The sequence below is a fragment of the Barbatula barbatula genome (assembly GCF_947034865.1).
Source record: "Barbatula barbatula genome assembly, chromosome: 24".
Taxonomy (NCBI): domain Eukaryota; kingdom Metazoa; phylum Chordata; class Actinopteri; order Cypriniformes; family Nemacheilidae; genus Barbatula; species Barbatula barbatula.
Window position 1 is genome coordinate 8,360,785 of NC_136787.1, and position 24,887 is coordinate 8,385,671.

At 38.0% G+C, this 24,887-nt stretch overlaps 2 protein-coding genes across 2 annotated transcripts in view; both read left to right on the top strand.

The window, feature by feature from the left end:
• Window positions 1-17,938, top strand: part of kcnn2 (potassium calcium-activated channel subfamily N member 2) — a 34,340-nt gene extending 16,402 nt beyond the window's left edge. The window contains exons 6-7 of the mRNA XM_079447903.1: window positions 897-1,024; window positions 16,018-17,938. Coding sequence (XP_079304029.1) covers window positions 897-1,024; window positions 16,018-16,054 — 165 coding nt within the window. The 3' untranslated portion in view covers window positions 16,055-17,938. The remainder of the gene's footprint in view (window positions 1-896; window positions 1,025-16,017) is intronic.
• Window positions 17,939-19,042: 1,104 nt separating this feature from the next.
• On the top strand, window positions 19,043-23,483 carry drg1 (developmentally regulated GTP binding protein 1). The gene is made up of 9 exons (XM_079447957.1): window positions 19,043-19,322; window positions 19,529-19,652; window positions 20,399-20,574; window positions 20,787-20,856; window positions 20,947-21,116; window positions 21,225-21,355; window positions 21,440-21,607; window positions 22,138-22,260; window positions 22,781-23,483. The coding sequence occupies exons 1-9, from the start codon at window positions 19,284-19,286 to the stop codon at window positions 22,878-22,880; spliced, it is 1,101 nt and encodes a 366-aa protein (XP_079304083.1). The 5' UTR covers window positions 19,043-19,283; the 3' UTR covers window positions 22,881-23,483.
• The last annotated feature ends 1,404 nt before the right edge of the window (window positions 23,484-24,887 follow it).

Consider the following 24,887-nt stretch of genomic DNA (forward strand, 5'->3'; position numbering starts at 1 on the left):
CTTGCGACGCCGTTCAGTCACAGTTATTCTTAATCCCTGTTGAAGCGTGGAAATGATATTTATTGTATGCAAAGTGGAATGTAAATTGAGTGCATTTGTTATACTCTATAGTTCATCCCAAAATGAAAATGATGTCATCATTTATTCAATCTTATGTCATTTATTAACCTGTATAGGACTTCTGTGGAACACAAAAGATGTTTTGTGTCCAAACAGTGGAAGTCAATGGGAAGTCAAAGAAGAAGTCAAAATATCTTATTTTGTGTTCTGCAGAAGAAAGAAAGTCGTACTGGTTTGTAATGACGTGGGGGTGAATAAATGATGAAAGAATTAATTTTTTTTGGGTGAACTATCCCTGTAATAAAGGGGGAAAAAGACATTATAACTTTCACTGGTCAGAAACGATAGAAATACGGAAGATCTTCAAGGTCCTATTATTTTAATGTGGCCTATGTTGTGTTCCAGTTTTTACTGAAACATAACAGCCAATCAGATTTTCATTAAATATAACGCGACACTCACAATCCCCATTCTACTTTTTATATGACGCATTTATGCCTTTTCAAGAGAAAGTGTAATTTATTGGATTAAAAAAAGTTCTCTTTTCAGCAGAATTGAGGCAAACATCAACTGAACTTTTCTCAAACAAATCCGCCATGTTGATTATATTTTGGCTTTGGACCTTGAACAGCGTTGATGTTATTGTTACTCAGCCAGTGTTTGTGAAACCACATACACATTTAATATATTTTTGGGTAAAAAAAACTATATAAATGAATGTAAAAAATACTTTTCCTTTATCACAATTACAAGCAACAACATAAGCCACATTGAAAGAACAAGGACCAGCGGACGTCAAGAGAAACGATGCTAACGCTATGCTAACACCCCCACAGGTGAAAAACACAGCTGCTAATGTACTCAGGGAGACGTGGCTTATTTATAAAAACACCAAGCTCGTGAGGAAGATGGACCACGCTAAAGTCAGGAAACATCAGCGCAAGTTTCTTCAAGCCATTCATCAGTAAGTCACGTCTAGAGACCCATAATAACGTCTCACTGTCTTGGATGTATGTTTTTAATCAAGTCTTAACGGACTGAGCTCTGAATTGTTTGACACCTGTAGCCCAGGGTAGAGACTGCTGATGATTTATTTAACAAGTCTGAATGGGTAAATCCATTTGACCTTTTCTATTTCAGGGACTTTTGATGTTGACTATGGCTCTTTGCGATGTGCAAATATCTGTTCTTCTTCAATGATAAGATTAATCCAGCTCGAAGTAAGACACTAGATGCTGTTTCCACATCAGTCTCACTTTCGCTATTTATTGGGCGTCTAAAAGCGGTAGTAAGTGCCCTGTAAATGTCACTCTCTTGCCTTGACTGATTGTCTACGGTTATAAACCAGGAACCGTCCAAGATGGACGTTTCTTCACTGTGTCTTTTTTACATCACCGCCAGAGATACTAGCTCGATATGGTTGGGTTATAAAACACATTTCACACGTCCACTTTCCTCTCCAACACAATGCAGAATGGTACACAGAAAGCAGGCACCTGCGAGAGGTTCACATTTTCGTCCTTTTGAGACATTGAGGCCTAAGGAAATGCTTCTGTAATTGAAGTTGTGGGCCTATCTCTCAGCAGCGGTATCAAAGCCGCGAGGCAGCTTTGAAGTCCACGGCTGACGCTGTAAGTGCGTGTAAGCTGATATTGAACAGGGAGCTTCTCTAAAGCAATCGGAAACCATGGCGGATGCGTAGAGCACGCGCTATCATCCTTTACCTCTGTTTCACTATTCATGAAGGTGTCAGCAGACGAGTTTCACCACCTTTCGGTTTAGAGCTCCGCCAGACTCTCCATTCCTTTCTCTCTTTTTCTATCCTCATTTAAACTTTATTCATCCCTCTGTCCCACTTTCTGTCTATTCTGTTACATTAGCATCGTGTCCGGTTCAGTGCAGGCAATTTCCACGGTGCACAGGAGGGGAAAACGTTGGCAGTCAACCTACATTAAATGTTATATAAGCCGTTTAGTGTTTATAAGTTTAGCAGTTTTTGTCAACCCTGTTACTGTGATGTGGATCCAAATACAGTGCATTTAGTACAGTGCATTACTAAACGCCATGATTTCTACGAGTTGGAAGTTTTAAGTAAATATCATAGTTAAAGGAGTAGTTCACTTTAAAATACGCCCCCATTGACTTTTCAAAGGAATACAATTTTTATTTTGATATCATATATATTATTTGAACATATCCCTTAAATAGAGGTATTAATAGGGTAAATAAAAGGGTAACAGGGTTGCAAATTTGGCTATTTATTAGTTGTTGGTTTCAAATGATTAATAATCTTGAAATGACTTGAGGAACAGGGTTGAAGTTGAGTCGACAATTTATGTAAAAAAATACAAATGAAATGGTCATTGAAAAATGTGTGTAGTAACAGGGTTCTGCACAAACTTTGAGCTATAGGTTTACATCACAGGTCATTTAAATGAGTTAAAAACATTTGATGCATATAAACTAGCTACTTTTATATTCAGCAAGTGTTTTTTATTCTATCCTATAGAAAATCTGGGGGTTTGTGCCTATAATAATAAAACATAATGGGACTCTAGTGGGTACCATATGTGTGGATTGTGCAATTAGCTAAATCAGCCATGCTTATACAGATAAATATGCAACGTCCATGGACACTCTTTCATCATAATTAGCTAAATTGAAGAAATGAACATTTAGACGTTTCGACTGAGCTTTAGCTGACAGAAATCATTCGCTTCGTTTCTCGAATTACTTTAATTTATTTTGCATCTGTTTCATTAGTGCTGTTTGCCGATGCAAGCATCACAACATTGCTCATACTTGAGCAAAAGCTGGGACTCAGTCGTCCTACTCTGTGTGAAGGACATAAATAAGACCCCAAATCATGCAGCTTGAAGAGAGGCGAGCTGTTATCAGAAATCTGATTTTTATCTTGTAGAGGGAAAATGGGTAAAGTAAACCTAAAGACTGACATTAAAGGAGGGACCAGATCCATATCTAGAAAAGGGAAGATCACAGAGGATTGGGAGTGATAACCACCCAGAACATTCTAGGAACCAACTACCAACATTGTAGAAAAACCCAGAATCCCTTAGCAAGCAGGTAGTAGTCAACCTCTTAGCCACCCATATCACACTAGTAACCTCCTATCCATCAATATCGCCCTAGCAACCTCTTAACAACAACATACCAGTATCATAGAAAAACACACAATGCCCTAGCAACCAGTTAGTTGTCACTCAAAATTCCCTAGCAATTGCCCATATCATCATAGGCAACATCTTAACAACCGTGCCAGCATCATAGCAACAACACATGATGCCCTAACAACCAGTTATTATTCATCAAAAATTATTAGCAACCTCTTAGAAACCACCTAGATCTTCATAGGAACCACATACTAGCATCATAGCAACAACACAGACTGTCCTTGTAACCAGTTAATCACCCAAAATTCTCTAGCAACACACTAACAACCATTTGGATCAGACTAGCATCCTCTTAACAACCACCTACCAGCATCATAGCAACAACACAGAATGCCCTAGTAACCAGTTAGTAATCAACAAAAAATCCCTAGCAACCTGTTATAAACAACCTAAATAACTAGAGCAACATCTTAGCAACCACCTACCAGCATCATAGCAAAAACACAGAATGCCCCAGCAATCAGGTAATCACCCAAAATGATCTAGAAACACACTAACAACCAGCCAGATCCCATTAGCGACATCTTAACAATCACCTTCCAGCATCATATCAAATACAAAGAATGAGCCACCAGTAAGAAACCACTCATCATTCCCTAGCAATTATACAGATCACCTTAGTAACCTCTAAGCAACCACCTGCTAGCATCATAGCAACAACCCAGAATGCCCTGTTAAACTGTAAGTAATCACCCAAAATTCTATAACCACCTCGTAGCAACTAACTAGATCACCCCGACAACCTCTTAGCTACCACCTACCAGCATCTCATAATTCCCTAGCAACCACCCAAAACACAGTAGCTACCATATAAGCAATCACCTAGCAAGAACCAAGATGTCCTTGTAACAACCAAAGATGTCATAACAGCCTCCTAGCTATGCCCTAAAAACCACCAGAGGACCATAATAGCCACTTAGCAACGCACTGCAAACCAGTGCATCATTGAGAAGCATTCCGTAGAGAGCACCACTCAGTATTTCTTCAGATGTAAAATACAGAAATGCAGTTTTCGGTGCTCACTCATTGATCGTGTAATACAAGTATTGATATTTGGACAGTATATGAAGATATGATATGTGTATTCGGTTCCATGTCACCACAGGATGGAAATGGACGCCTTTGGGCTGTGCTTTACCTGATGCAACTAATATCACAGAGGCTAAAATCACACAGTGTTTGTGTTATTTTATAGCCACAGAGCTGAAGGAAAATGGTCTGAGGTTGGTTGGAGCAGCAGTGTCGGGAGCCGGCTAATGTTCAGGGCATATAAACCACGGGCTGCCGGTCACACGTCATGCCGGAAGATTAATGGTCAAAACGCTCCTGACTCACGCTTTATTTTTTTGAAACTGTAGTCTGTAAAACCATTAGCGTGTGGTCTTGTGTTTCATGTTTATGGCTGTGCGCGTGTGATCGCCTGCTTTCATTTAAGCTATATGTGTAAATCAATACGGGCGGTCAGGTGTGCGTGCGGCCATCTTAACAGGTCTCTGTGGGTTTGCTATCTAGCAACTGTTTTTGCTTCCCGTGTTTCCATTTATTGTCCTTTAGTTTTAAAGGCACTTGGCTGTGTTACAATCCCATAAAAGACAGCAGTCCCGTCTACAGGAAACTGCTGTTTTACACCAAATCCGAAAACTCACAGTTTGCTCTTTTCCCACTAACGCTCCCTTGTCTGTCCTTTCTCACTTAATTCATGCCGTTTTGCATAATGCGGCCAGCCAAGATTGATTTTCACTAATCGAGAGTTCTTATCATGCATTAGGCCCAGGCTAGGTCTGAAACAGCAGGTTTGGTAAAGCATGAAAATATCTACAGGTCATCTACAGGCCATGGAACTTTATGGTTGTCCTGCCTATCGCAAGACCACACAGAAAACAAAAGATTGTGTATTTTTTTACTAGTTGGAGGTCTGTTTGTCCTCTGCTGCAGAGGCAGGTGCTAGACAGTGATAAGCAAATTTGCCGGCAACAGGGGATGAAGGTTACCCGCACCTTAGGGGACCGACAGCGGTTTGAGGACAGGGACAGTATTCTACAGCATGCATTCGCAAGAACGCCAGGATGGCGCTGCTGATGAGAGGAGGGGCGACTGGCGGTCACGTGGGTGGTGCCAGCTGTAACTCAAGCCTGTGTGCGGCATGCCACGCACCACCTGGTGTCCCACCAGCACCTTCAATCATCATCAGCAGGGTCTGTACACTTGGGCCAGTATGTTGTTAGCTAGCTGAACGGCACATGAGTGACGCAGCGCATCTGGCACGTTAATGAAGGTTAGAGGAAAAGACACAATCCAACAGGTCCTAGTCATAATATGACAAGCTGAAATGTGACATTGGTGATGTCACATTCGATTTTAAAGGCACAACATGTCATTTTTTATGAATGGTGAAATACCTAAGATGGTTAAATATGCAAGGGTCATTTGTGGTTTTAAGGTCCCCCTGTGGTGAATATAGATTTTTTTATGTTGCCTATACGTCTGTGTGGTGTTTTTAATATGCTTTAAGACAAACCATGTGCAAATTCATCAGTCAACAGCTTTGCTTAGTGTTTTCTCTTTAAACCTGTCGATTTGTCTCAAAAACGTGAATTGGAATTCCCTGTTTTCGAACGAAAAGGGCTTTTTAGTGGCTGATAGGATACGAAACTATGAAAAGGTCCACACAACATTACGTTAATCTCGGGCAGCTAAATGTGGCTTAATATGAATAAAATATATAGGAGTTCATATGTGTTATTACTTACAATACAATATTTTTATATCATTCACCTCACATGATCCCTTTTACTGTGGTCATTTTACGATTTGTCAAATGCTGGCTTAACATCCGAGTGGCTCTTTTTATGACAAAATGCTAGCTCGCTATATAGCTGCCAAACTGAAAAAAAGATTTAATCATCCAATGCAAATCATTTCAAAATTCCACATATTGACCCAATTTACAGTTGTGTTCAAAATAATAGCAGTGTGTTTTAAATCCTTAGAATAACTTTTATTTCAATAGACAAATGAATTGGGAATACTGCACATGAAGAAAAGCGCATCGATTTTGTTATTACTCTACAGGAAGAGAAGAAAAGGAATCTAAAGGCTGTTCCAAAAATAGCAGTGTCTGCATTTTTCTTTACACAGTCAAACATTTACTGTATAAAATGAAAAATGCTTGAAGATTAAGCGTTCTTGTGAATCACTGAACTAATATTTAGTTGTATAGCCACTGTTTCTGAGAGCTGCTTCACATCTGTGTCGACCAACTTCTGACATTGTTCAGTATTCCAGCCCGGGACGATTGCACTACAGACCACAATTCCTCTGCATTTCTTGGTTTTGCCTCAGAAACAGCGTTTTTGATGTCACCCCACAAGTTTCCTTTTGCATTAAGGTCTGGAGATTGCGCTGGCCACTTCAAAACGTTAATCTTGTTTCTCACTTGTTACTGGTGTGTTTGGGGTCTTTGTCTCGTCGAAACACTCATTTCAAAGCCATATCCACTTCGCCATAAGGAAACATGACCTCTTTAAGTATTTTAATGTACTCAAATAATCCAATAAATAGGCCCAACACCATATTATGTGAAACATCCCCATATCGTGAAGCTTGCGCCACCATGCTTCACCGTCTTCACAGTGTACTGTGGCCTGAATTCAGTGTTTGGGGTCGTCTGTCATTTTGGGATCCGTAGACCCAAAATGAAGAATCTTGCTTTCTTCAGTCCACAAAATATTGGGCCATTTCTCTTTAGGCCAGTCAATGTGTTATTTGGCAAATTTTTACCTCTTCAGCACATGTTGTTTTTTCAACAATGGGACTTTGCGGGGGCTTCTCGTCTATAGCTTGGCTTCAGATAGGCGTCTTGTAATTGTTACAGTACTCTCAGGTAACATCAGACTTTCTTTGGTCACCCTGGAGCTGATCATTGAATGAGTCATTGCCCTTTTGGCTATTCTTTGAGACATTCGAATGGTAGTTTTCCGTTTTCTTCTACGTCTTTCTGGTTTTGGTTGCCATTTTAAAGCATTTGATATCATGTTAGCTGAGCAGCATATCCTTTTCCGCACGTCTTTATATGTTTTTCCCCCTCGAATCGATGTTCTTCTGAACAATGTCTGGAACAACGCATTTTACTCAGATTTTCAGAGAGAAATGCACAGTTTAAATAAGGGCCACTTGTTTGAAACCAGTTTTTTCACAGAGTGATTTAGCTCTCTATTTAAACGCCACACTGCTATTATTTTCAACACGTCCTTTTCAATAAATGATTCAATTATACAGAATTAGCAGCATGCATGTCATGAAGTTGGTTTTCTATTACTCTACTACATCAAATGTTTGCCATATAGAAATATAATTTCTACCAAAAACAGTCACTTATCTGGTTAGTGGACTATGTGACTGATCTGGTGACTGCTATTATTTTGAACATAACTGTATAGGCGACGGCGATATATCGGTCCATCACTATTCATGGTCAACGTATACAGGAACGATGCTTGGGTCAAGAATTCAAGCTAGTTAAGAGGAACATTTTTTAAATATGTCTTTTTAATGATCCAAGATGAGTTTTGAAGGATTGAATCAGAGAGTACAGGGGGACTTTTAATGTTTAAGCAGCCTGACTTGTCTTTTTCACGGTTAAAATATGATGTGAGTTTAGGTTGGGTTACATTTTGGGGCGTTACTTACTTAATATTTATATAGTATATATTGTTTATAATCTATATAATGTACTGTATATTCTGTAACCCAGTGGTAGTCATGCAGAGTGTTTTGGCAAAGGTTTTTGGAAACATTATTTCTGCAATTTCATTAAGTGCCGCAAGCGCCACAGAAATAGTACACCGTCCCTTTAAATAACACATACAAGTATGGCCAGTGAATGGTGTTATAGACTGGTGGTTTGGGGTAAAAGTGTTCATGACTGTGTGTATGACTGAGGGTTATGATCATGACACATTTTAACTGTTGTGATAATTCATTTGTCTATTTTATGTTTCCTTTTTTTCCTGTTTGTATCAACACAATGCAATAGAGCTCGGAAGTAAGTCGTCGCCTCACCTTTAGATACAGATCTGTTGTGTGCATGCAAATGAGAGGTTGTATTTCTGATGAACTGAGCAGAACAAATGTACATGCCCTCATTTGATAAGTGAAATTCATTTCTGAAGTTCAGGCAAGCCTTTAAGGTTTATTGACACGTACTTGGCAACAAACATTCTGAGACAATCGAGGATATTAAATTTAAGATGTACAATTAAATAAATCCTAAATGGGCGAATCTCACGAAACTGTTAAATATATTCTGAAAATTCCCTTTGCTTAAAATTAAACCTGTTTTAGGCACTGTGTCATGATTTTTATGACAATTCATCTTATTTTACTGTAACATAATCTCTCATTCTCATGTTTTGTTGTTATACAAAATCATATTTTAGTATTTATGTTTTATGGTGCTATTTGTTATATTTAGTTTCATTTATGCTGAATACATCTGTTTTATTATTATTATATTTAGCTAACTACTATTTGTTTTTTTCTTTTATTTTATGCAGATTAATTTTCCTATTAAATAATTGTATTAAGCATCACAAATTGTAGTATCAAAAACTTTAAGGCATATTGCAATAACTGGCATTGCAAAGACATCTTAGTCTTCATGTTTTATTTTTATTCTAATCATTTTCTTTATCATTTAGGGTGAAATAAGACGGGACGTGTTTTCGTGAGATTCACTTTAATAACATTTTCGAGTGTAAACTCCTCTTAGAACTAGAAGTAACACAACCCAAATCACTTTTATTATTTTTAAGAATTGATCGTATCAAATGAATTTCAGTTATTAATAACAGAGGGTATTTTTCCTTTCATTGCTGCATGAATGTGATGATTCTGGGACATTTAATCAGACAGACACTGATTAAAAACTTCACTTTGCTTCCATGAACCAAGGGATGACGGCGTCACTGTTTCTCAACTGTTCCTCAAATGTGTCTCATTCGACTGAAAGCATCTTTGGGCTCATGGAATCTGTGTTGCTCCTGGACCAACATTTGTCTCCGCACACCCCTCACCCCACCTACACCCCTTCATTTCTCACTTGGATGACCGGTAACTGTGCACGTGTAAGTGAAGGCAGTGGCACATGAAGCTCTCCGTCCTAATGTGAGTGACCAGGCAGCTGAATTCTGCCTTTCGCCACGGACGCGTTCCCAATTCCCGGCCGTGTGCATTCAGCTGTGGCGTTTCAGCATTGCGAATTACTTCCTAAAGCTTATGCGGCCAGCCAAACTGGCATGAAGTCTGCTTCAGACACATGTCCTGTGATGAAAAATTGAAAGGGGAAGTTCAAAAATGTTAATTCTATCACAATGTGCTCAACCTCACGTCCATCCAAACCTGTATGATTTCATTCTGTCAGACACAAAATGAGATGTATTTGAGATGTTGCTCTGGGCTAATAGAAATGTGAATGGGGATCAAGCACTGTTCAGCTTAAAAAAATACACTTAAGACTAATTTTATGATGTCATGCTATGGCTTTGTATGCAATGGCTTCCACAATCTCATTCGAATATGGACTACTGCGCACAAACAGTATTATGTTTTGTTATTTTTGACAATCACCATTCACTTTCATTGTATGGAAAAGAGCAGCTACACAGATTCAATCTCTTCTCTTGTGTTTAGGACAGAAATTCATAAAGGTTTGAAATAAGATAAATGAGAGTACAGTAAAAGCAAAACTACTTTCATTTTGGATGAATTTGCCCAGAACGGCATGTGGTGATAACCACACAATTCTCACTATAAACAAACACACACGGGGTGAAAGAAACAGAATCGAGCTGGAGGTGATGCCGGTTAGCTCAGTGAGTTGGAAAGACCTCTCATATGAGGGGGTCAGCAGGTGCCCGAGGGAGTCTGCATGTTACTTTTATCCCAAAATGCTCTGCTCAGTTCGGCCCGGCAGACGCTGATTTTCACACGTACACATCACAATGAAAACAAATAGCCTTAAGTGAAGCCAATCACATTACACGAACATGCACAACCACACACAGTAAAAACCTTTGATGCATGTTTTTACTTCGCATTAAAACAGATGAAGAAACATGTGGCACATTCCCCAAAATAGTCGCCTTTAATAATAATTACTTCGAGTTTCATTTCCGGTAAATGATGTCAAATGTTAATTCGAGGTTTTACAGGAACAATGCATCTATTAAAGGCTATCGGTCATCCAACTATAAAATGATATTCTCGGATTCATTCTCTCTCCAGACATACTTATTGCAAAACAATATTTCAACAGTGGGAATTAAGAAGCTATTATCTTTCTATGTGTGATGTGCCTGGTATTTGCTGTGTAGGAGACTATAATGTCCCGGTCATATTTAACCATAAAATCAAAAGAAAGCAATTCTATTGGAAAATTAGGCCTATATTTTGGGATAATAGTATGTTAGCATTATGAGATTATTTTTTATGATAATTAAGGATCCTATCTTGTTTTACCACAGCTAGAAATGTTTTTGTATATATACAGTGCTCAACAAATGTATTAGACCATCATCCAAAGTAGGTTTTTTATGTTTCTGTAATGCTAAATAAATCCTCCAGTAAGGGTAAGATCATAAGCCACAGTATTATTGCTAATGCAAAATTATAATTATTGTTACGCATGAATTTAGGAATTACTTTTAACAAGAAAGGCAGAAATAATAGTAGAGCACTTTAATGTTTTTTTATTCAGATGCTCAATTACAGTTATTTCCTTGCAGTCCTTCATATAATTTATATTTATAATTTTTAATTGTATAAGGGATAGTTCTGTCATCATTTGCTCACCCTCAGGTTGTGTCAAACCTGCGTAAATGTATTTGTTCTGCTGAATACAGAGGAAGATATTTGGAAGAATGTCAGTAACAAAACAGATCTCATCCCCCATTTACTGCCATATAGGGAAAATAAATACATTTCTATATAAAAAATATGTTTTTGAAAGATTTCTAAAATATCTTGTCATGACAGATCATCTAGTAACTTTGTTTAGCACTTTATATTTTTTATATATGTACATATCCTAACATACAAATATATTGATTTGATTTTAGGGTGAAATATGACCTGCACGTGTTTTAATCTTTTATATACTCTGGACAAGTGCTTTTCTTTTTCTTTATATGGTGCGTGTTTGCACCCTCTGATGGTTGGCAGAATAATCGCATCCCTTGTATCTGTATACTACAGTCCAAGCAGCATTACTAAATGCAATTGTTACATCTGGGCTAGTCACTATCCGGTCCCCAGGGAACGCTTCTATTCTCTCATTTCCGATCTCTCATCATCAGACTGAATAAGATGTTATAACACTGAGCTTAATGTGTCATTTAGCAGCGACTTGCTTAATCTTGTCCATTCAAAGAAATGATTACAAATATTGAAGAGTTTTTATAACCCACGGAAGAAAATACAGTTATTTGTACCCTTGTGAATTCAGAAAACCTTCCCAATGCAAACCATGATTTGAGCGCGTTACTTCAACGGATTTCCCAGAAGAGCTTTTCGGGTTGCTCTTGATAAATGAAATGAGAGCACACTTAATGTATAGTGAAGATAAGTAGTTCCTTAGAAACTTAATTAAACAGAGCATATGAATAATTAACGCCGGTAGTATGGATTTGAGTGAGTGGGTAGGTTTACAAAGCTGTGTGATGTAGCATGCAGGTTGTTCATCTTATCTTTCTTTAAGTACACACTGATCGGTTAAGAGTACAGGAAAACCATTGTGACACGGGAGTCATAGAAATGACATTAAAGAACGCTCCTGGTTCAAACAATACGATTACCACAGACGGTCATTTCAACTGTCTCTCGGCTTGTAAAAAATATCAAATGTCTCAATTTCAGTAATGGGACTCTATGGGGTGAGATACTGTGGCGGGTTTAAAAGCATAGTGCAGGTAGTATTTTTGTTAAAACACTTTTATGAAAGCGATAGTTCGCCCTGAAAAATAAATTCGGCTCCTCATGTGGATCTCTTTTTTCTGTGGAACTCAAAGGAAGATATTTTGAGAGATGTTTCTGTGGTTTTGCGTTTATACAGTGAATATCAGTGGGGGCCAATGTTGTTTGGTTACCAACTTTCTTCAAAATATCTTCTTTTTTGTTCTTCAGAAGAATGAGGCTATTTTTGGCCGGACTATCCCTTTAATTCTTACTAAAATGTGATTCGTTTGAGCTGTACAGGCTGATCGGGTTATTTACAGCGGTGGAATTGAGTGTGACTTGAATGTTTTAGGTGGATGAACGAAATGATTTGGTTGCATATTTTATCACATTAGACAGATTCACATGTTAAATGTATAATGTTTAAAGTGAAAGTTGAGCCAAAAATTCCTTGTCCTTTCAAACCTTTATGACTTTCTTTCTTCCGCAATCTCAAAAATGTATGAAACTTGGGAACCGAACAGCACTGGACCCCATTCACTTCTATTGTATGGACAGAAAACCAATGCAGGTGAATGTGGGCCAGTGAACAGCATTCTTCAAAATATAATTTTTGTGTTCTGCGGAAGAAAGAAAGTCAAACAGGTCGAGATGACAAGAGGGTGAGTTAATAATGACAGGATTTAGATTTTGGGGTAAAAATCACTTAAAGTCTGATGTGTATTTAAACGTTTATCCTAGTGCAGTGTCTTGCCTCATAGAATCCCATTGAAGGGGCATTACTGTGAACACAATTTTATAAAATAACGGAATCTAAATTATATTCTGTTCGAGAGCAAAATATAGACTCGATTATGGTTTCAAGTCCAGAGCATTGGGTTTTTAAATATCTAAAGTGCATTTTCTAGGTTTTGTAAGTGAAACGTTTTTCAAAGGATAAATGGCCTTTCTGTTAAGCTTTCAAGACTTTAAGTCTCAGTTTCAATGTACCCCCCCCCCCCCCCTTATAACAAGGAAAACATATTTTGTGGTGTAATATCAGATGTGATAAACTCCTAAAGGATGTGCGAAAAAGAATATCCCTCCAAAATAAAGTGACTTTCTTCGCCCAAACCCCCCAAATTTGTACTTGCATGCGCCCAAATCCCTGCATTCTCTTCATGTCTTGTGCATGTACTAGGAGTGCTTCCAAAATGTATGGCTTGTGAATGGAGAACCTTTCTACACAATTGTGTTCTGACCGCTTGCCGCTATGGGCTCTGAATGGTCTTGTGTTCAGATTGAGAAGTGTTAAAATGGAGCAACGCAAGCTGAATGACCAAGCAAACTCTCTAGTGGACCTCGCAAAGGTAAGATAACTGACCACGGCTGAATGTTTGACTAATGCATGACTGAACATCCAATAAACGACCAGGAAACTTAAGTCTACAGGTGTCAAATGAACAGACGAGACGCATTTTAAATGTAATTGTGGTTGTTTTATGTTTGCTTGTCTGTTCTGTCAACAGTATGGTTTCGTATATCTCACCAGTTGCTCGCCGCAAAGACTAACTAACCATATAGTTCATGCCAGTGAATGTATTCTTTTCTTTCCAAACGTCCTTACATGCCCCGGTTACGCATTCGCTATCGTTATTTATTTACCTCTTGCTATGTACAATTCATCACTTTGCCTAATGGTGCGCAAAAGCATTAATCTCCATGGAAAATAAGTAAATGATGGGATACCTGAGATGTTAAAATAGCTTGATTTATCGGAAACGCTGCACTTGCGCTTCCTCAGTGTCAAATCTGTAGATGCATATGGGGAACAACTACGCAATGCAATATCTGACTCTGCAAAACCCACAGCAACCTGGAAAAGGCATACGCTATGAGATCTGCAGAGTCAGCTTGAGTCGCCTCTCACACGCGATTGCCAGAGCTCTGACATTCAAACATCCGCAGTGGTCATATCGCCATCCTAGTTAGCGTTACCCAACCACCCTCCTGTCCCGCGCCTCCCAAAAATGCGAGAGGTAGAACGGAGCGTGATATGACTCACACCTTCTTTTGTCATCGTGGTAATTGGCTCTGGCCATCAGAGGGCGGTGTAACATTAATCACGGCAGCAGTTGCTCCCTGCGGCTCTGAATCCTTTAATTCACCTTAAAATAACTCAAGCAGCTGCAGCGCTTGTTCTACCTTCAAGACAGCCCTCGGGTTCTAGTGTGTTGCGTCCGCAACTTCTGGTGCCACATTGATGAATATTAGCAATTCGTTTGTGATATTGCGAGTTATTTTTTGTACAATGAAAAAGGAGGTTGTTCAACTCTTCTCCAGGGAGATTAACTGTAGGGGGGAAGGTACTTGATGTTCTTTCATATGTAGCCTACTTTTTGAGATTTGTTTTGTGGGATTTGAAATTTCAGGGAGCAATAAGGGATACGCCATACAGGAGCAATAATACAATAGGTGCTAAAACAAAGTTACTAGTTTCAACAAAAGCCAGAACAATACCTGTTGAGAGAAAGAGAGAGTTGTGTTTTTTTTATTAATTTCATGTGTCTGTCAAGAATTCACAGAAGAGATATCATTGAGATTAAATAGTGAGGGAATTCTGTCTTCATTTACTCAACCTCGAGTTGTTCCAAATCTTTATAATTTGATTTATTCTGAAGAACACAGAGAAAGATGTATGTAACCAAACAGTTCTTTACCACCATTGACTACCATTAAATGTTACAATGGTAGTCAAAAGTGCCCCAGAACTGTTTGCTTTCCTACATTTTTCAAAATGTCTTCTTTGGTGCTTAACAGAGCAAATAAATGTAAACAGATTTGGAACAACTTGAGGGTGAAACAGAATTTTCATTTTTGTGTGAACTGTTCCTTTAAATCTCTATCGCTGATATTTCTCCTGAGAAAAAGACACAGAAGTCTCACAACAACGTTTCAAACTGAGCTCAGATTTGTCAAGTCTGCACGCAAAAGGTAACCTATAAAAAAGAAAATCCACAGATGAGATCTCTTTAATATCTCAAGTATTTCTCCTAGGCATCAATGAGATTACACTTAGAGCAAATAGAAACATATATATGTATATGTGATATTTCTTCTAAGAAGAAGATCTCACTATTGTCTTCACTTAGATTTCAGAAGAGATCTCAACAATGTTACAAACTGAGCTCAGATTTGCCAATTCTGCAATATTAACGAAGATCTCAATATTATGAACTCAAACATTCTCATCAAATGCGGATGCATCCAGATACAGATTATGTTACCTCTACAAACTACAATAATTTTACTCTTAAAGTATTTTAACAATTTTCAAGTGAGTACATGTATGTAGTTTTTTCTCCAAATGAGCAGTTTATGAGAAACATCTGAGACTAAGTTGATGCTTAAATGAAACACACCTGAGAACACCATCACATCCTTTCAGCTATAAAAGAGAAAACTAGATATTTTGTGTGCATGATGCAAAATTATGAAAATCCCATTGTCATTGGTTCTAGGACTCGAGATGTCTAAAAATATGAGAGCTGTCTAAAAATACAATGCCACACATTGTCTCCTATGGCAATCCATCAATGGAGTGTTTTTAGATTACCTTTCTGTCACAAACAGCTGGCTTTGCCATCTGCATTGTCACATGACTGATTTGATCATTTATTATTGTCAAACGATAAACAATCTTCTGAAACTTTGTTATAAAACTATAGATGTTTAATATTGAGCATGAAACATTGTCTATACATACACATCCTGTTAAAGTTCTACCCTGTGGCCCTTCATGACCGCTGTGTCTCTCTCCCCCGTTTGACCACAGACTCAAAACATCATGTACGATCTGGTCTCAGACCTGAACGAACGAGGCGAGGACATGGAAAAGAGAATCGCCATGCTGGAGACCAAACTGGAGACGTTGCTAAGCAACCTACAGGCGTTACCCGGCCTCATCAGTCAGATGATCAGCCAGCAGCATCGGGACTTCCTAGAAGTGCAGCTCCAGCCGTACGACAAACACAGCCACGACCGCTCGCAGTCCGTCTCCAGACGCCGATCGTCCTCCACGGCTCCGCCCACTTCTTCAGAGAGCAGCTAGAACCAGCCCGGCACCTCTGGAGGAGACTTTCGCCATCATATGGCCAAGTTGCATTTTACTGTAAAGCCTTATGGTTTTAATTAAGTATTATCCGAATTCTGACGATCATGCGGTCAGAGGTTACCGAGGATAGTGCGTTTGAAACAGTTAACTTCCACATATCTTGTTTTTTTACCTCAATGAACGATGCTGTTTCTTTGCTGACGCATAGAGGGACTTTACTCAGTATGTAATGATTGCAAGTTGGGGCTATCAGGTCAGCAAGTCCGTAGAGTCGCCTCCCGGGCGACTTTATTCAGGAAAGCAATGCAACCTCAATTGGCACGAAGTGCCAGACTAGTGCTTCCTACCGAATCGTCTGTATCTGCGTATGTGAACCTGTTCCCCGATTCAACAGGCTTTAATAATTCTTTATCAAGGATATAATAGCATGTCTGAACCTAAGACGGGGCAATGATGAAGAATGCCTCCCCCCACCCTATCCGAATAGCGATAACATAGATTGACGCGCTCAAAGAAAAACATATATCTTTTAGGTTAGAAACAGCGTTCTGTTGTAGCCCTCCAAAAGTGACTCTTCCGGGGGCCAAACGATACTGCAAACAAGTTACTCCTCTGGAAATATGAATGCATCCGAAAATTATACTTGCACTTTTTATCAATGCACTTCAACGCTTACTGACTATAATAAGAATTTGTGTCGCTCATTAAAATAAAAAGGCACCTTTAGTCATTGGATAATGGCCAGAATGGACACCGATAATGCATAGGTTCAGGCGGAGATTGCAATGCCCCCGCGATACTAAACCGAGACTGAGACGACTGTGCTTAGACGTAGATGTTAGATTGCTGCTGTTAAGTTTCGGGCTCTCCATTAGTTCCAGTTGCAATTGACATATCTTAATGGAGTAGCTGAGGGGGGGAACACTCTCTCATGGTCCACTGTGTGCTCGACGCTAAAGCGGTCTTCAAACCTAAACGAGAAGAGGTCTACCAGATGCTGTTTATAGATGTTTCACGTCCGTTTAAGAGCATCAAATATCTTGTATATGTTCGGAAATGCCTATTTTTGTATATCAATGAGGACAAGCACACCTACAAAAGCGTACGTCTTTTTCAAGAACTGTGTGTGATGGGATGGGGGGGATCTGGGGGGGCCGTAGAACCAAAGCTTTCAAAATGGGCGAGACGTTTGGCTAAGCTTTTCGGTAAGACCATTGTTCCTATGGGATGGCATACCTTGAACAACCTGTTAATTTTGATTCTGTACTCATTAAAGGTCAAACAAAACCACAGCACAAATATACAAAATACATAGAAAAAGGAATTTATTTTTCAGTCGGTCTTGATCAACTTCAGAACGTGAAAGCAGAAGTCTGAAGAGTTCACGATTCTCTTGGTTACTGATGGCATGTTATTGATGGATTTGTGCACTTTGGATTTTAGAGATGGTGGGTTTGTGTTGGATAAATTGTTGCATTGCATAACCCGGCCTGGGAACAACACATCCCGGAATATAATCTTCTCAAGGGGTTACAAAGGTTATGAATAAATGGTGGATCCAGCAATTTTACCAACATAGAAACTATGAGTGATTATACTGTATGCAAAATTAATATAAACAATAAAATGAAACTATTTAACTATGAAGAGTCATCCCTTTTGGGTATCATCGCTTCTGGTTTGTGCGTTTTAATTCAAAGAAATCCTACAAAGCATGCTGTCTCTCAACAACGTGTCCTTTTTGTCGCATCCCAACCGCATTCCTTCATTTTAAATTGATATATGTATAGACTAATTTATCTAGATCTGATGTCTAGACTCTATTAAAAGGGGTTTATGAAAAATGTGAACAGATGATTCACTATATTGCTTGGTGGTTAGAGCATGGCGTTAGTAACGCCAAAGTCATGGGTTCGATCCCAAGGATTGCACATACTTAAAAACCCAAATGTATAGTACAATGCAATGTACAACCATAAACCTGAAATAATTGACCCATTTTTAAAGACATTGTATCAGATGAATTAGGTGGGTGAAGCTTAAAGGTGAATTAAAACGACTTTCTCTTTGGAGTAAACAGACCAAAATAAAATGCTCAATTCATTTTTTATTAATGTGGTATAAACTGAAGCATATTGGGGAAACATGTCAACATAAGAGCAAAAATACATTTTATAGCTTTTTTAGACCCCATTCCCAAGGGAGGGTTAGCACAGATTAAGTTCAGTTTTGCCGATAACCAGATCAAATGAATGTAAGGACAAAGTGTATGGCCTAAATATACATTCTAAAAAAACATAAAAATACATATAAACATACTATACATATACAGACGTACATATTTGGGCATCAAACAGCCTGCAAAGGATTCTGGGATTCAACAACAAGACTTTAAACTGTTCACAAAATCTGAAAATATGGTTAACAATGGTTATGTAATGAAGAGTACTAACCCGCTTAAAGGGACGGTTCAACCAAAAAAGACAATTCCGGCATCATTGACTACTATAGTAAGAATAATAATTGTAGATAGAAAATAAGATATTTTGAAGAATCTACGTAAGCAAACCGTTCTAGGGCACCTTTGACTATCACTGTAATTTTCCAACTTTGGCAAAATGACATTCTTCCAAATATCGTTCTCTGTGTGTTCAATCAAACAAAGATATTAATACATTTATACTTCTAGATATTTTCCATTTTCGGCTGAACTATGCCTTTAAGCCTACTTTGACACCCACTCTGTACGTTTGAAATACTCACTCCTTACCAGCAAGCGGCGCCATTTTGTTAGGAATGAGGAGAGCGCGTCGAAGCATCGCGAGAAGAGTGCAACAAAACATCGCGAGAGTACCGCCGCGGGACTTTATGGGAAAGCATGACAGCGGTGTGCGAACGGCGAACTAAGCTTGAGGACTAAATGAAAACTCACTGAAACGCCATCGACCTTGCTTTCATTTTACACAGTGTAAAGGACCAACGCCAAAATGAGTTTACTACAAAAGATTGCCGAAATCGAGAGCGAGGTGAGTTCACTTAGACCGTGATGTGTGGAGGAGAGCCATTAGCACGTGAGCGCCAAAGACCATTCAGCAGTTAATCCCGTTTAGAGGAAGAATTAAAGATGAAATAAACGAATAAAATCATATCAGTCCGTGTGTATTGTCCAAGAAGACGTTGGCTGTTGTGTCGTCTTGATCCGTCATTGGAAATGTGTTGTTGCGTTTTGCAGATGGCTCGTACTCAGAAGAACAAGGCCACTGCTCATCATCTTGGGCTTTTGAAGGCAAGACTAGCCAAACTGAAGAGGGAGCTCATCACTCCTAAAGGAGGCAGCGGAGGAGGCCCAGGAGAGGGTCAGTACCGTGACATCACATTTACTTGCAGTTACTTCGTCCCACATTATAAAACATAGCAGTGTACAAACTGTTTTAAGATGGCTGTATGCTTTGATAAGTGTAAAAACACTATTTACTATAGTGTATTCATTCACTAGTTGTTACGTTATTATTATACACTCTTTAGATTAGAATCGTTGTTATAAATAAGGATTTTAGGTTGTCACATACAGTGTACGACACACACAATTCTGTAAGTAAATTAGTTATTAAAATATAGTGAGGTTGTCCAACATGATAATGACAAAAACAGGTTACTATTACATCTAAAAAAAGATTGAATTAAACAAGTAGTATTAAAGTAGTTTCGCTTGAATTCTTTACTGTTTAACATGCTGAATATGAAAATCACATTCAGTTTATTTTTGCCATCGGCGGTACTCATAAAAACAAAAAAGTATTTTTCACACATTTATACATTTCGGTGGTATTACGCGTACGCCATTGACAAGAAATTACAAGGTACTGGCATAACACTGAGCTCAAAACAACCGTTTAACATACAGTTTCTAAAAATGAGAATTTAAGATTTGATTATTAGTCATAAAAGACTAAACCAGTGTCCTCATTGACCGAGTTCCAGATGTAGTCACACATCATCGCTTCATCCCACCCTCCCATTTCTACAATTTTCTGACAGTGACCATTAGAAAAACATTTTTAAATGTGTGAAAAACTGTTTCTCACTGCTATTTTCGTTTCAGGTTTTGATGTGGCAAAAACTGGTGATGCCCGGATAGGTTTTGTCGGTTTCCCATCGGTGGGCAAGTCCACTCTTCTGAGTAACTTGGCTGGGGTGTATTCTGAGGTAGCTGCTTATGAGTTCACCACACTGACAACTGTTCCAGGTGTCATCCGTTATAAAGGAGCCAAGATCCAGGTACATGCAATTGCTCCTTATACATCACAAGTGACAGTGTATACGGCAGTGTTCATGTGTAAAGTTTGTGGGTTCAGTTCTCAGGAATCATGTGTGCTTTCTGTTAAAATAGAATATAATTTTTGTGTAATAGCTAGACTCTGTGCTTCAGTAACATGCGGCTATTAAATTACATGGTTGTAAAAGTAATATATTGATTTTGTGTTTTTTAGCTTTTGGATCTCCCAGGTATCATCGAGGGAGCCAAAGACGGCAAGGGCAGAGGGCGACAAGTTATTGCTGGTAATTTAAGTGACAGAGTCATTCTAGTCTCCTTTTTATGCTGGTCACATCTGTTCTCTGATCTCAGTGTTCCTCTCATCTTGCCAACAGTTGCTCGCACTTGCAATCTCATCCTCATTGTATTGGATGTCTTGAAGCCTCTTGGGCACAAGAAACTCATCGAGCATGAGCTGGAAGGTTTTGGCATCCGCCTCAACAAAGAACCACCAAATATTGGCTTCAAGAAGAAAGACAAGGGAGGAATCAACTTCACTGCCACTGTAAGACATTATGTGTATTTAAAGGGACAGTTCACTTAAAAATATAATTGACATTTCATTTGAAGTGAAATTGTCAGTAACCGTTGCGGTCATGTTTCTGTTTCTCAGTGTGCTCAAAGTGAGCTGGACGGAGAAACGGTGAAAAGCATCCTCTCAGAATATAAGATTCACAACGCGGATTTAACTCTACGAAGCGACGCGACCGCAGATGACCTCATTGACGTGGTGGAAGGAAACCGGTAAGACCCTATCCAGTTCAACCTACATCTTCAGTACCACACTGGAACTCTTGGATCTAACACCGTTCTTATTGTCGTCACCAGGGTTTACATCCCCTGCATTTATGTCCTAAACAAAATCGACCAGATTTCCATTGAAGAGCTTGACGTTATCTACAAAATCCCTCACTGCGTGCCAATCTCGGCTCATCACCGCTGGAACTTTGATGACCTGCTGGAGAGGCTCTGGGACTACCTGCATCTAGTGCGCATGTGAGTCACACACTTACATGCGAATGCAGTGTAACCTGAAATAAATTACATTTGTTAATATAACAACATTTACTGTATACTGCAATGTTGGTATTAATTTGCAGTTGTATTTATTGATTTATTTGTCCTTTCCTAATGAGAAACCTTTAATATAATAAAACATTTGATATTTTTCACCTCAAAAGTGAATAAACACTAAAGTTATCAATTACATTTTAAGTTTTGCTTGAAGAAACTAGGAATTTCACTTTTTTAGACCGAATAACCTTTTTTTGTTTAAATTGGCAATGAGAAATATTTTAGCTCTTCCCCCACACTTCCCAATTTACATTATTGTATTATTCATTATAGTAGGATGTGTTATTCTGCCTTTTAATGAAATTAAATAAATGTCATTTTTGACTAACATGTTAAATATTGTACATTAAAATAATGAGAATCTAATGTCTAGTGCTCGGACTTATTACAGTTTACAAATATGCATTACATGTTGATAACCCACAGCTTAAATGTTGATTTATATTTTACAGCTACACAAAACCAAAAGGACAGCTTCCCGATTACACATCACCAGTTGTTCTGCAAGATGCCAAGACATCTGTCGACGACTTCTGCTTAAAGATCCATAAAAACCTCATCAAAGAGTTAAAATAGTAAGTCACAACTTCATATCTGATTCATTTGACGATATTGAGGCATTACAGTGCAACACAGTAGGCGTGATTATATCACTTCCTAATGTTGTGCGTCGTGTTTTGAGATTCATGGATTAAAATTTTTACTAGAGAACAGTTCTGATGTAATTACAGCATTAGTTATCTTGTATTTTTTACACGCAAACACAATATTCTGAGTTCCAAGGCTAGAACTGTTACTGTTGCTGCGGCAAGAAGTGAAGATTTTAAGTTTATATAAAATAAATTTTTTGATTAATTTATTTCTTGTTTTTTTTCCTGTCTCCTTTTGTAAAGTAACACAAATTTACCTATTAGTACATAAACCTAAGCCCAAACGAATCTCGGAAAGACATCTGAAAGGTTTAAGGGTATTTTAATAGAAGAATCCAAATCCTTTTAACTGGACAGAACATTGCGTTTTAAAGCTGTGTAAGATATTTATAAACTACTATTGTGTTGAAACGTGCCTAGCGTCATCACTCTCCTCTCTCCGCAGTGCGTTGGTGTGGGGGGCTTCGGTAAAGCACAACCCGCAGAAAGTCGGCAAAGACCATGTGATGGAAGATGAGGATGTGATTCAGCTCGTGAAGAAATAAAGATCCATGTGTTTTGCATGATCATTACACTTCAAATAAGAAGCTATAAGACATTTCCAAATGGCCTGAAGGTTCCCACGACACCCTTCGGGTTTTTGGCTTTAATTTCAGGACACGGAGGATGACTGTACATCACACATTATTCTGACTCATTTCGGGTCGACATCAGAAATAATTTGAATAGAATGTAAAGTGTATCTTTGGGCTGAAAACAATAAATAAAACTCCAAATGAAAATCCACACAAGTCCGTATGTGACACTGATGTATGATGCAATTCATTTGATCTTGCCATTGAGTTTTTAGCATCATTTAGCGGTTGACAAGGAATTATTGAGACGTCTAGTGCCCATATGGTTACTCTACTAGTCATGTGACTGCGTATAATCCCCTCCCTCTCTGATAATCAATCACACGGGATAACCAGGCCACTTAGAGGATGAAATGGATAGGGAATAATACACACCCAGTCAAAAGCACTGATGCCCTTAATCTTCCCCTCTCACTGGGGACATTCAACATTATGCGTGAGGGAAGCAAGCCCACCCTAAGGTTAATCAGCCAAAAAGCCTCTTTTCTTGCCTTATGGTTTTGCACTGATATTAATTCAACAGTGCTTTCTTTAAGTTGTAGGTAGCCTGTTTGTCTTTGTTGTAATATTAAGAAATCTACATGAATTTTGACATTTACACAGAAATTAAGGTTCTTCCATCATTTTCTCACCCTCACGTCGTCTTAAACCTGTATGACTTCATAAACACTGCACATGACTGCAGAACACAAAAGATATTTAGAAGAATGTTAGTAACCAGACAACATTGACTTTTATTGTATGGGCACAAAACCACAGAAACGTTTCTTAAATAACTGCTTTCCTGTAGCTCAGTGGTTAGAGCAGGGAGCTAGCAACGCCAAGATCCCAGGGGATTGCACATGCTTAGAAACAAATGTCAGTCGCTTAGGATAAAAGCATCTGACAAATGTGTAAAGTAATTCTTGTCTTGTTTTCATGAAGATAGAGATACATCCAGGTTTTAAATTATATTGTTAATAAGTAGGAATATATATATATATATATGATAAATGAACAGACATTTTATTTTGGGGTGTACTGTCCCTTTAATCTTGGTTAATTCTAATGTATATTAATGTTTAATTTTGGTTTAAAGTCTATAATTTCTTCTTGAGAATATTAGATTGATTTTAGAATCATCTAAATATTCTTAAATCAAGATACATACTTGACAAGGAAAGCGATCAGAATTAGTCTTGTTTTAAAAAAGAAATATAGGAATGAAGCACTTTTCTTTTAAACAAACAACAAATGGGGTACGAAAAATAAACTTCAATTGGATACCATAGTAACTCTGGATTTATTGTTTTCACTGTATCTTGATTTAAAAAAGAATAATATTTGTACTAGAAAAAAAGACCAAATTCCTTAACAGGAAATGAAAGATTTCTTACTATGAATTTCGTAGAAATGAGTATTAGTCGAGATTAATGTGGTTAAACAATTTTTTTTTTCCTTTTTAGCTATTAATGTTCATGGTAAATATTGTTTTAACCCAAATGTAGCATCATATTTTAAAGTGTTATACATATGTGTGTTGATTTTTTAAAAGAGGAATGGTGTGTAGATATTCTGAGAGAGTGAAATAATTATGAAAATAATGAAAAGAAAAACCCTGCTGCAATAATTACGAAACAGAAAAAATAAAGACATTTATCTGAAGAGTTTATAGATAGATTTTAACATAGATTTTTATTATGTTATCATGTTTTTATTGTGTTAGTTAATTGTATATTTTTAAGTTATCGTTACTAAATTAAAACGACCCGACTGCTGTTTTATTGATCGTACTTATAAATAAACAAACATGATTTAATTCTTTCATCGAAGAGTTCATTGACAATCTGCGGTATGTACCTGTGATAAAACCAAATCTTTTCTCAAATACATTTCAAAAGATATACCTTACAGGGCCAAGAACAGGATATGCTTTGG